Source organism: Phascolarctos cinereus, unplaced genomic scaffold, assembly GCF_003287225.1.
Source record: "Phascolarctos cinereus isolate Bilbo 61053 unplaced genomic scaffold, phaCin_HiC Scaffold_4;HRSCAF=312, whole genome shotgun sequence".
Lineage (NCBI taxonomy): Eukaryota > Metazoa > Chordata > Mammalia > Diprotodontia > Phascolarctidae > Phascolarctos > Phascolarctos cinereus.
Window position 1 is genome coordinate 667,630,938 of NW_027555847.1, and position 12,826 is coordinate 667,643,763.

Sequence of the window (12,826 nt, forward strand, 5' to 3'; positions counted from 1 at the left end):
ATCCCCATTTTATTAATGAGACTCAGAGGGAATAAATTACTTACCTGAGGTCATACAATGAATTAGTGGCAGAATCAGAACTCAAGTTTTCTGACTTTCGAACCAAAACTCTGTACCTAGTAAAAATAAGGACTGTTTCCTGGGTAGGAGGAGGCCTGTGGTGCTCAGAACCAGAAACCATATTTCCATTTCTTGGACCTGGACTCAGAGCAGGCCTTCACTGCCCTGCTCTAGGCTGCCTACTCCCTGGGGCTTCTAGAAAGAGGAGACAGGGGAGACTGGGTCTCTTTTCCTTAAATCAAGTTTTGGACTCCTCTTCAGCCCCCTACCACATTTCCCAACAAGCAGGCAGCAACAGGGTCAAGGAGCTGTCCTGCATGTAGTGCTGAAGATGTTCTCTCTGGCGCTCCTGGTTTCCTTCTCTCTCCCCTTCATCTTTCTTTCCTCACACCTCTCTCCCTCTTCTTCCCACCACCCACCTGTTTCCTTCTCTAGTCTTTACCACTCCAGCTTGCATCTGCTTATCTCTCTCTCCAGCTACTTGTTGTACTTCCCCTCTTCCTCTATTCGTCTTTGCCCCAGTGCCTCTCTGTTTCTATCTATTCATCTTATATCTAATTCTGTTTCTTCCATTTCCTGTAACATGTCTCTCACCTCTTCTGTCTCATTTTCTCTCTCTCTCTCTCTCTCTCTCTCTCTCTCTCTCTCTCTCTCTCTCTCTCTCTCTCTCTCTTTCTCCCCGCCCCCCTTGTAATGTACTTTCATCTCCACTTCCATGAGAATTTGGGAAATGAGAAAAGATCCCTTTCCATCTCCCCACCCCAATCCCCTGCTGTGACAGATAAGTTAAGTCATGACTCTCCAGGGACAAAGGGCTGGCCTCAATGAGCCCAGCTGAGATCTGACTAACCAAAGTCTAACCCCAGGAGCTTGACTTTGTGATGTCTGTCTGGCCTTTTCCTTCCATCCCCTAACTTTTTCTCTTTGCTCACAGACTCTCTGCATGAATTGCTAGCCATAATGTCTTCAGAAATACATCCGTTTTCTCCTCCATAACTGTTCCTGGCAGTGAAAAGGGAGCCCCTAGAAGGGCCTGGACACTTTCCAGGAATGATTGCATTAGCCCAGTCAGGCCCCCTATTAAACTCCATTCTCCAGCCATTGATGGGAAAAACTTGAGGCGTAGGAGTAGGAAGTAGGGAGCCTGCTTTTGCCAGGGTATCACTAACCCAAAAGGAGCCTCTGGCCAAGTCCCTAGGGGCTAAAGGTTCAGAATGCAGAGTTCTGGGTAAGACAAGAATACCGGTGACTCTCCTTTTCCCCCTCCCCAAGACAATCCACAGACCTGAATAAAAGGATGAATACTGGGGATATTTCTGTTGGTGACAGTGCTTTGATAAACTTCATTGGCAAGAAGCTCTACTGGAGACAAGGGAGAAAATGGGTCAAATCTTCCTTCTCCCCTTAGGTTATTGACATCTTTACCAGCATCCTCTATCCTTCATTATGTATCTTTTTGCATACCCACATGCATGCCCTATTCTCTCTGGTGTAGGGCACAGAAGATGTCTCTATTTTAATTCTTTCTTGGCCAGATCTCAGAAAAGGGATGGCTGGTCAGGTTCTTCACAAGAGGGAAAGTTAAGGGTGGGGCATAAGAGGTGGTGGGAGGGGAACACCTGGGGCCAAGGGTTAAGGGTCCACTTTTCCCTTATCTCTCCTGCTTTCAGTTTATAATTTGTCTGTCTTTTCAATAACACTGTCCCTGTTCCTCTCTTTCCCTTTCCCCTCTCTCCTTCTCATCTCTCCCTCATATTTTCCTTTTTCATACTCCCTTGCCATCTCATTTCATCTCTTCATCTCTTCTCATCATTCCCTCTTTCTTCTACCTCTTCTCTCTCCCCTCCCACTCCTTTCTCTCTCATTTTTCCCTTTTTCATCTCTTCTATCTTTTCCTCTCCTCACTACATCTCCTCATCTTTCCCTCTACCTGTCTTCTCATCTTCATTTCTCTTCCTGTCATTTCATCTCCATGTTTTTCCCTCTCCCCGTCTCTCCCTCTCTTTGCCTTTCCTTCTCTCTGTCTCTTTCTACAGTTAAAAAAGCCAAGTTTGATGGTGCTCAAGGTAAGTGACCCCTGCGTTGTTTTTTTGTCATGATAGAGTGGAATGGGAATGTGTGTGAATGACCTCTCATTTGGAAGGGCAATGTTTAGGGATAGGAGGTGGGATGGGAGAAGAGAGGCAGCTTATCTCTCTTCTAACCCTCCCCAAATCCTTTGTAACAAAATAGTGTCTCATTGAAAGAGATACATCAAGTCTCTGTTGGGAAGGAGGGGGTTGGCTGGAGGAGAAGGTAGGTACTTTTCCACAGAGGGTTGATCTAGGACCAGTGGAAGAAAGTTGTAGGGAGATTCATTTTGGTTCAGTATGAGAGAAAACTTCCTAACAGAGACCTATCCAAAAGTGAAACGGTCTGCCTTGATTTGTAATGAATTTCCCGCCACTGGAGGTCTTTAAGTTGAGGCTGGCTAACTACTCTTCTTTTGCCTCTTGTAGATTGGATTCTTACTCAGATTCAGGTAGAACCAGGTGCCCGACCCTGAGACTATGATTGGTACTATGACTTGGGGGCAGACTCTTGGGCAATACAACAGACTCTGCTCCTATTAATTGAGCTGAGACTGTTTATGGGGATGTGAGGGCATGGGCATGAAGACTGCCTGTGTTCTTAATGCTTTCCACACACCCAAAGCCTGTTTGGGGTTGGTCTGGGGGTGGTTCAGGGATGTCTTAATGTTGATAAGTTGGAACCCGCAAGGGAGAGTCAGGGAGGCCCAGTGGGCTCAACCCCAACAACCTGTTCATTCTGCCTACTATCTCTTCCCCCAGAAAAATTCAATACCTACGTGACCCTGAAGGTGCAGAATGTTAAGAGCACCACCATCGCGGTGCGGGGGAACCTGCCATGCTGGGAGCAGGATTTCATGTTGTGAGTATCTGTGGTACCCTGGTAGCCAGCAGCTGTGAAGGGCTGCAGAAGCTGACTCAGAGCGCCTGGCTGAATGATAATTATTACTCAAATATACATAGTACTTTACAGATAATTTTTCAGTTTACAGAGCTTTTCTCCATCCATCCTCTCATTTGAGCCTCAAATACCCCCTGAGAGATTAGTAGAGTGGGGATTCTTATCCCCATTTCACAAATGAGCAAGCTGAGGTTCACATGGGGAAGTGACTTGCCTAAGGTCACCAAGGGATTCACTGGTAGAGCTGTGACTCACACTTGGGTCCTCGGACTTTAGGTCCATTACTCTTTTCACTGCACCACATTATTCAGCTACTTAGGCCTCTATTTTTCAGCTTGTAAAGAAAGCTGCCAAGTGAAAAGCTGGGCCAGCACTCACCAGACTCAATCACCCCCACCCCCACCCACCCCCACCCACCCCACTCCTAGACAGATAGCTCCTCAGAGCTGCTAGGATTATTCTTGTCCCTACCACCTACGGCCATCTGTCCTACCTTGTTGTTAAGGTATCAGATTTCTCCAGATCCCTGGCCTTCATGTGGACAATTTTATTTCTTTCTTCACCTTACTTCATGCAAGATGAAAGTTGGTTGGGCTTTTTTTCCTACCAGAAGGGCCCTTCTCCTAACTCACTAAATTTCCTTTGATCAAATCACTTTCTTTAAGCCTCAGTTTTCTTACCTATTAACTGGAGGTGGAGTTGGACTAGATTGCCTATAAGGCCCCCTTCTAGTTCCCAACTCGGTTCTTTCTGACTCCAAATCCAGCATTCTATCCATTATATCCCCTAGTTGCCTCTGGGTCTATGATCCAGGATGGGGTAAAGAGGCAAAATAGTTGGAGGAGGAGAAAGCTCCAAAGTACTTGCATTGCCAGGCTCTCTAGTGCCCTGTTGGGTTATGGGGAGCCTGGGTTGGGGAGGGGAGAGTAGAAAGATAGCTGCCTAGCTCAGTGATCTCTAATGTCCCCTCCAGCTCCAGATAGTAATAATCAAAGCTAGCATTTACTTGGCACATTAAGGTTTTCACATTTTTATACACACACACACACACACACACACACACACACACACACACACACACACCTTTAAGTGACTGGCCCAAACTGAGGTCTTCCTGACTCCAGGCCCAGCACTCTAGCCACTGTGCAACCAGCTGTTTATGGTAAGTGCTATCATGACGCCCATTTGACAGTTGGGGTAAGTGAAGTCAATGGAGTATAAATGACCTGCCCAAGGACACACAGCTGGTAAGTGTCTGAGCCTGGGTGTGGACTCAGGTCCACCTGACTCCAACCCTGGTACTTCATTCACTGTGCCTTCTAACTACCTTATATTCTCATTTCCGGTTATGGATCTAGGAATGACTGCTCTCCCCCTTTCCTTCTGCCTCTCCTGCTAGTGAAATTAATCGCCTGGACCTTGGCCTGACAGTAGAAGTTTGGAATAAAGGGCTCATCTGGGACACCATGGTGGGCACAGTATGGATCCCCCTCCGGACTATTCGCCAGTCTAACGAGGTGAGCACAAGGGATGGGGGATGAGCAGGAGCAAAGAGCCAGGCACTGTCTTTAGAACCTGAATAAATGTTCAAAAGCGGGGAAGGAGGCAGGGCAGTAGGAGGAGGGAGTAGTCAAAGGTGATGCTGGCAGATTTGGGAGCAGGGCCAGGGCTCACCAACAAGGCTTTCCGAAGGAGGTATCTGGGAGCTGTGAATAGTTCCTAGCTCATCTTTCTTATGGAATCCTCCCCTTTTCCCAAGGTAGAACAGGAAGGGAGTGGTGGTGTATTTTTTTGCTCTTTGATACGCAGCACCTGTTCAGTTCTTTTTCCTGCCCTCAAGCTTAGTTGCATCACTCTGACCCAAAGCCCTCACGCTGCTGTGATCCCCCTTTAGCCCCACCCACCCCAAAGAGATACAGTGGTTTTCTTAGAATAACATTGTATTTTGAATGTCTAGTAGTAAGAACTGGCTGAACTAGTGCACAGTGGACGGCTACCACGAGACTTAGAATGAACACTAGCTAAGGAAGGCATGCAAGGGTACCAGCCACCTGGTTCTCCTACCCTCCTCCAGGAACACCCATCCCAAAGAGATAACAATGGTTTTCTTAGAATAACATTGTATTTCAAATGTCTAGTAGTAAGGACTGGCTGAAATAGTGAGCAGTGGAGGGGTACCAAGAGACTTAGAATGAACATTAGCTAAGGAAGGAGTACAAGGGTACCAGCTACCTGGTTCTCCTATCCTCCTCCAGGAACATTTTTTCCTTGGCACTGGTTTTAACCTTTTGATATTCTCTTCTCTCCCTAACCTCCTTCTTCCTCTGACCACTTCTGGATTTGATGGGGGTTCCCTTTCTCAGGAGGGCCCCGGTGAATGGCTCACCCTGGACTCTCAAGTTATCATGACAGACAATGAGATCTGTGGTACAAAGGACCCCACCTTCCATCGAATTCTCCTGGACACCCGCTTTGAACTGCCTTTGGGTAAGTGCTCGAGGAAGAATTTTGAACCTACTGGTCAAAGGAGAGTTCCCAGAGTTTTTTCCAAGCTCTACTCTGTTTCCTTTTCCTTCACTCTGAGACTTGCTAGAATCTGACCTATGTCTAGCATTTTATATCAAGAAAATATACGCTATGTGGACATCCATGAACCAAAATGCAGAAAATATAATGGCGGGCATTTGGTTGAGGATTAATGAATAGAGAACACACATAATATTGTAATACCAGCATATTACAGACTGCTTGGCCAGAGGGAAGAAATGGATAATGATTTCTAGAAGCAGATCACAAGGAGGACTTATGTAACTGTGATGAGTGACTTCCAACCACCATCTGCTAAAGTTCTCTGCTAAAAGGTGGGTAGCTGAACATTGGCATGTGGACCTGATTCTAACCAATAAGGAGCACCTGGAACCCAAAGTAGAACTTAAGAGAATGTTAGAATTTGTGATAGATGAAAAAGGGCATTGTCAGGTATGTTTCCTATGTTTGACAGGACGGAGTTCAGAATTCAGAGAAAGGATAGGTAGTATTGTAAGGTTCTACAGAGGATGTCAGCTCAGGAGTGATGAGATTTTTTCAAGAAAGAAATTCTGATCATATAAAAGCAAATTATTCTAATACAGAACAAAAGAGCCAGCTGCCTTGAAACCACTGTGACTACACTGAAAGTTCATCCTCTACTGAGATTTAAAGGACACCTGAAGAAGAAATCAAGGACAAGTGATAGAGAATGAGTACAAAGCATGTTGTGATCCTTTAAGGATAGTGTTAGCCACACTAAATCCCAGAATGAGCTAAGGCTGGTAGTGAATGCTAATAATAATAACAAGGCCTTTCAAATAGATTCAAAGCTCAATAGGCCTCAACAATATATTGAAGTGATCAAAACAGTTAACATTAATCCTTTCTTGTTGTGGAGTCATTTCAGTAATGTCCCATTCTCCATGACCCCATCTGGGGTTTTCTTGGCAAAGATACTGGAGTGGTTTGTCATTTTCTTCTCCAGCTCATTTTGTAGATGAGGAAACTGAGGCAAACAGGGTTGAATGATTTGCCCAGGGTCACACAGCAAGTAAGTATCTGAGGCCAGATTTGAACTCAGGTCTTCCTGACTCCAGGCCCAGCACTCTACCCACCACACCAACTAGCTGCCCAATGTTATCCTACTCTGCCATTAAAAAGGCATGGTATCCAGAATGGAGGTGGTGAAGACACCCAATGTCCTCTGCTCTAATCATACCATATGTGGAGATTGTGTGCTATTCTGGGTATCACATTTTAGTAAGGTTATTGATGAGCCAGAATGTGTCCAGAGATCGGGGACCAAGATACAAAAGAAACTGGAAATCTTGAAATATGAACATAAGGTGAAGGAACAGTGAATGTTTAGCCTGAAGGAAAGATTTGGAGGACATGAGTATTGTCTTCAGGTATTTAAAGTACTGTCGTGTGCCAGGTCTTGTTGGCCTTGACCCCAGAGGATAAAATGAGGAGCAAGGGTACAAAGTCCATTCAAGCTCAGTGTAAGGGGAAAAAAAACTTCACAATTACAGCTAGCTAAAACAGGAATGGGATCCTTTTAGAGGTAGTGAGTTTTCTGTTATTCAAGACTTTCAAGTAGAAGGTGAATAACTACTTCTCAGGAATGTGACAGTAATGATTACTATTTAGGTATGGATTGGTCTGTATGACCTCTTTCTCTCACACAGATGCTGAGATTCTATAAGGATATCTCTATCTTGGGAACATTCTGAGCCCTTCTCCTAAAGCCAGACCCATCCCTTGGTCTTTTCACCTTGAGATAGAACTAAGAAATTCTGATCCTTGGTAGAGTTCTGCAAGTTGGCCTCTAGCTTCACCATCTTTGATAGACAACCTTGGCCTCTTTTCCTAAATATTCAGAACATCAAAGAAATCATTCCTCCTCTTGTCTCAGACTGGATTGTCCTACTTGCAGAAAGTCAACTTGTATTGTTAGGAAATAACGAGCTCCCCATCAATGTACAGATATTCAAGAGAAGATTGGACAACCTCTTATCAGGGATGTTGTAGAGGGGATTCCTGCTTGGGCAAGGGTTGGTGTAGGTGCCCTGAGATTCTGTAATAAGTGTCTACTGTGTACAGAGCACTTTCCTAGCTAGTCATTTTTCTCAGGTGGTTGGAAATGATGGCTATGGCCATAGCAATTTAGCTTAGTTACTGAGAAAGAGGGGACCTGAGGACAACTCTATCACCCTTCAGCTGGAGGCACCTTGTGCAGCTGCTTTCCTCAAGCCTACTTGTGCTTGCTATTCTCTCCACCACAGGGCCGCCATTGTTAGCAACTTCTCATTTCCAGGGCATCAGCCTTGGTTCCAGAGGGGTGCCAAGGAAGGACAGAGCAGCCATGGAATGAGAAGGGACCAATGACTAGCCTGAAGATTACCTTGATTGAGTGTTAGGGAAGAAGATTCCATTTATAGGGCACAAACTCTAAGAGGTCTTTGATGGACCCATGGTTCTATTGATGCAGTTCGTCTCTCCATTGACAGTGATCACAAGAATCTCATCCTATAAAATTCTTGTCCATGTCCTTCCATCAATTCTCCATGCAGGAGCTACTCAACTTTCTAGGAGCCTTTCCTCTAGATCAGGGGTGTTTAACCTAGGGGCCAAGGCCTTGGATTTTTTTTAATTGGTAATTATACTTCAATTGGTTTCTTTTGTAATTCTGTGTATTTTATTTTGTGCAGTTAAAAACATGATCCTGAGAAGGGGTCTGCTCTGCAGTCTGCAAAGTACACGTATACTTTGCAACTTTCCATTGCCTTTTGGGTCACTAGCATTTTTGAGATCTTGATACTTTATGATCTGAAGCCATATAGCATTCTGAGTAGACTGTTGATGTTTAAAAGGATGGACTTTTTCAGCCTGGGATCACTGAAAGCAATGAACAGCTTCCCAAATGCTATCCATTCTGTTCTGATCTTGTCCAATTTATTGTCCATCTGCCATGCCTATCCCAGGTATATGCACTGATGGACTAACTGAATGGGCTGCCCATCCTACTGCTTCACATTCTTTATCCACTTAGCTTTTTGGGTGCAGACAGGCTAGTTTTGTCTCATCTGATGGCTCATGGAAATCACTTTAGGAGGTCCTTTACTGTGCAGAGCTTGATGATTCTAGCCCAGTGTAAAAATAGGAATACCTAGAAATCCTTGCAATCAATTCAGAATCCTTCTTCCATTTAGCCTACATCATCCTTGGTTATATCAGCAAACACATTTGTCAAGTATATGTCTCTCTGTTTTATGCCTAACTTGCTTAACAATTTAATTCCATGGTAGCATGAAATAATGGAAAGAATTCTATACCGGAAGCCAGGAGACCTGCATTTAAATCCCACCTTAGACATTTACTTTGTTTGCCCATGGCAAGGCACTTAATTTCTCAGAGCTACAGTTTCCTCATCTATAAAATAGGGATGATAATTCTTTCAAAAACTGATAGGCTTATTGTAAAAAAAAAAGCACTTTGAAAACCTTGTAGTGCTATATAAATGAGTTATTATAATTCAACAAACCCTTATTAAGGACCTACCGATATTCAGAGAATTATTGAACAAAGTTATCTCTGCGATTGCATTTGTTGTGGAAGCTTGTATAATAACCTATGCAGGAGAAATACTTTATTGAGGAGAACCTTTAAGGGTACATTTTGTTCTACTCAGTCAAATGCTTTTATTTATTTTTTTTGGGGGGGTGGTAATGAATGAACAGTAAACACAAAGGGATTTTGTATTTTCTATACCTTTCATTGGGCTGTTAGGTGGTGCAGTGGAGAGAGTGCTGGGCCTGGAGTCAGAAACGCTCCTCTTCCTGAATTCAAATCCATCCTCAGACATAGCCATGTGACCCTTGGCAAGTTACTTCACTTTGTTTGCCTGAGTTTTCTCATGTGTCAAGTGAGCTGATAAAGGAAATGGCAAACCACTCCAGTATCTTTGCCAAGAAAATCCTAAATGAGATCACGAAGAGTTGGACACGACTAAGCAAGGACAAAAATACCTTTCACTGTGTGGCTATGAAGATGTGGTATGATACGGAAATTTGGTTGTAAAAATCTATTACTCCTTATATTTTCATCTGGGATACCCTCAACACCTATCTATGCCATTCTTACAAAGTTTTTACGTAGATGGGAAAGAAAGTATTGATTTACAGTTGCTGGTATCTTTTCAGTCAACTTCTCTTTAGTAATAATGCTGTCCATGAGGTTTCTTTTTTCATTCTTTTGGAAATTCATCACCTTTGCAATATCCTCAAAACTGATTCTTTCATGTCTTTAAAAATATCACGTCCATATGGACTTCTTGTGCATTTGGGTAGGTAAAGCTGTTCTCACTTCTTGAGTGCCAATTTCCACTTCCACATTGAGTACTGATGTGGTAGAGTCTATATATGGTGATTCTACTGTTATTTATGATGAAAATAAATTATATGGAAATGCTGGTAAGTGCTGTATTTCATATCTATTGTTGAGTTTCCCATTTCAGCTATAAATATTGTCAAGATTATGGGGCTTTGTTGGATCCTACACCAATTATTTGGAGCCTTCTTTTCTCATTCACTACTTTTCACTCTTCTGTAAGGCAATACTGTGAAAAATCTTACATCCTCTTTTTCTGTGATGTTTTGCAAATGAGCAAGTGTTGTACTCTAAAGTGGTATGGCCTTTGTTTTTTATACCTCTCTGGTTGGCAGAGATCAACGTTTGCTAGCTGAATTGCTTTCTGGGCTCTTTTAGCCTCCTAGTTGTGGTGACTGTTTTATATTTGTTAAATTTTTCTAAGAAATAATGATAATTAGACCCAATATCTTTATTTTTTCATTTTTGGATGATAATAAGAATACAGGATTATAGATATCTTTTTAAAAGAGGATTTAGAGGCAATAGTTTATCTTAATAGGTGACTTGGAATGGTTATAATTGTTGTAACTAGCTTCATGATGGCCTCCTTGCCTATGCTCATCATAAGCACTGCAACTTGAGGTGACCAAGTATACCATGACATGATCTTTCTTATCCATGGGTGAATTATGAAACCAACTCCACTAGTTACTTTATTTACCTCTCTGAGGGGAACTTGAGAGCCAGACTTCCATTTAGCTGCAACTTCTTGATGTCTTCTGGTTTCATATAAAGAATGTAAATGTGGATGAGGTTCAGTTCCTCCAGGACTGGGTCAGCTCACTGGTGATCAGATGAAGAACTTACATTTAGAGTACTGGTGTTTAAACTGATGTTTTGTAAACAACCTAAAAATGGTAAGATTCTCTTACCTTCTTTTCATCCTCTACATTCTTTTCAACCACTCTACTCTAGTCACTGTAGAATGAGAACCAAAGGCCATTTGATATTTTTATCTGTTCCAATGTATTGCCATGGCCAAAGAATTCATCATTTAATAACCAACAACCTGGTAATGTGAGTCTTTGAACTAATTTAGGCCAGTCCTAGGATTGGACAGCTTGTTGCTAGGACCATACCAAAAGTCTTTCCAGTTTAGTAGGATCTGCCAGAGCTTACATGTACACTGGCAAAATCCTCCAAACCTGGTTTACCTCCATGCCATAATGAGTGAGCAGATGAAGCCTTTTGTAGAAAGGACCTACTTTGGAGGTGGGAAAAGCAGAAGCAGGGGAACAGAGAGAGAAGAAGGAGGAGGAGGAGGAGAGGAAAGGAGAGAAGAAGAGTGGAGAAGACAGAAGAGAAGAGAGAAGACCCAAGCCTTTCTTGCTCATGCCTTCCAGGAACTGAATTTGCTGCCATGCAGCTGCCTAATTAATGCTAATGATGAACTACTTTTAATGATGAATTACCTCTTTCCTTGGTCATCCATCACTAAGAGTACCTGTAGGTGAAGCAGCTTTCTTCTCTCTCACACTTTTCTTTTCTCCCTCCCCTCCCTCCTCTCTTCCTTTTGCCCCATCCTTCTCCCTTCTCTTCTTGCATCCCTCCCCACCAGCCATTGTCTTGGGACAACCTGTTTTTCTCTCCCATGCTTCAATCCATGTCCCAGGGGGGCAAAGCCAGTGGGAGGTTCAGGGACACAGGACTTCCTGCTAGGCTGACAGATGTGGATTTGGTTTTCAGACATCCCTGAGGAAGAGGCTCGGTATTGGGCAAAGAAGCTGGAGCAACTGAATGCTATGAGGGACCAAGATGATGTAAGTAGACATGGACATGGTGCCCAGATTCTGTTTGCCCCAACACATGGCTATCTCTGGGGACTGTGTGAGCAGTTCACTCAGTCTACTGGTTGTCCAAATTCTTTTTCTTAGTGGAGGAGAGTGGGGTAAGACAGACCTGTGGTTGGGTAGGCGATGGGATATCTGAGTTCCACATTTCTGACTTAGGGCAGCCTAGAGTCCTCTGCCCTCCCTGAGCTTCCTTCTCCCATTCGCTCTTCTCCCTTCAGTATTCATTCCAAGAAGAACAGGACAAGCCTCTTCCGGTCCCCAGCTCCCAGTGTTGTAAGTACTGCTCTCTTCCTTTCATGGCCCTAAACAGCAGGGTCCGTCCCTGGGGCACAGGGCATTAACGGGCATAGCACATCCCTCACTGCCTTATTGCCTGACCGCCTGCCTGGGTCTGGTGCCACCTAGGATTTGGGTTTTGGATGTCTTCTGAGATATAATTCTTGGCTTTGATCCCTCCTGGCATCCCCTGGGGTGTATATCTTCACATTCCAAGGAGCTAGGCTTACTTAGGTCTGATTGCCCTTGCAGATCCTACGGGACCCACTTCTCTGAGGTAAAAATAAAATAATAAAACAACCCAGTAGACCTCTAATGACTTCTACCTTTGAACTCCCAGTTCAACTTACCTTATCTGGAATTTATACACCACCAGATTCAAATTCTCTGTTTTGGGGGAGTATTTCACCAGTAGAGTTATCTCTCATTTCTAGCAACCCCTGACCTCTTCCAGAGCCCTGGCCCTGCCATTCCCCAAGGCCCCTCTCTCCCTGGCTCCTCTTTCCTTCTATCCTTCTCCTATCCTCCTCCTCACCTTCATATATCTCCCTGTCATCCATTATCCCTACCACCCTACCCCGACTTCTACATGTGCCTGGGATAGATTGAGGGAAAGAGTTGGAAGGGGGAATGGCCAGTTACTCAGAATCTAGAAGAACAATCTAGTGGAAAGATGTAGGTCTAGGAGCATGGAGACTTGGGTTCCAGAAGTATCCAATAAACCATTGTGCACTATAATAACATGGGAAGAGTTTTTATTTTTATTA

The 12,826-nt window shown here is 43.8% G+C and overlaps 1 protein-coding gene across 6 annotated transcripts in view; it reads left to right on the forward strand.

Moving 5' to 3' along the window:
* Positions 1-12,826, forward strand: part of UNC13A (unc-13 homolog A) — a 91,242-nt gene that overhangs the window by 15,301 nt on the left and 63,115 nt on the right. For all 6 annotated transcript variants that reach the window (XM_078154023.1, XM_020969408.2, XM_078154024.1 and 3 more), the window contains exons 2-7: positions 2,097-2,126; positions 2,892-2,991; positions 4,430-4,547; positions 5,394-5,517; positions 11,677-11,750; positions 12,002-12,056. In XM_078154023.1, coding sequence (XP_078010149.1) covers positions 2,097-2,126; positions 2,892-2,991; positions 4,430-4,547; positions 5,394-5,517; positions 11,677-11,750; positions 12,002-12,056 — 501 coding nt within the window. The remainder of the gene's footprint in view (positions 1-2,096; positions 2,127-2,891; positions 2,992-4,429; positions 4,548-5,393; positions 5,518-11,676; positions 11,751-12,001; positions 12,057-12,826) is intronic.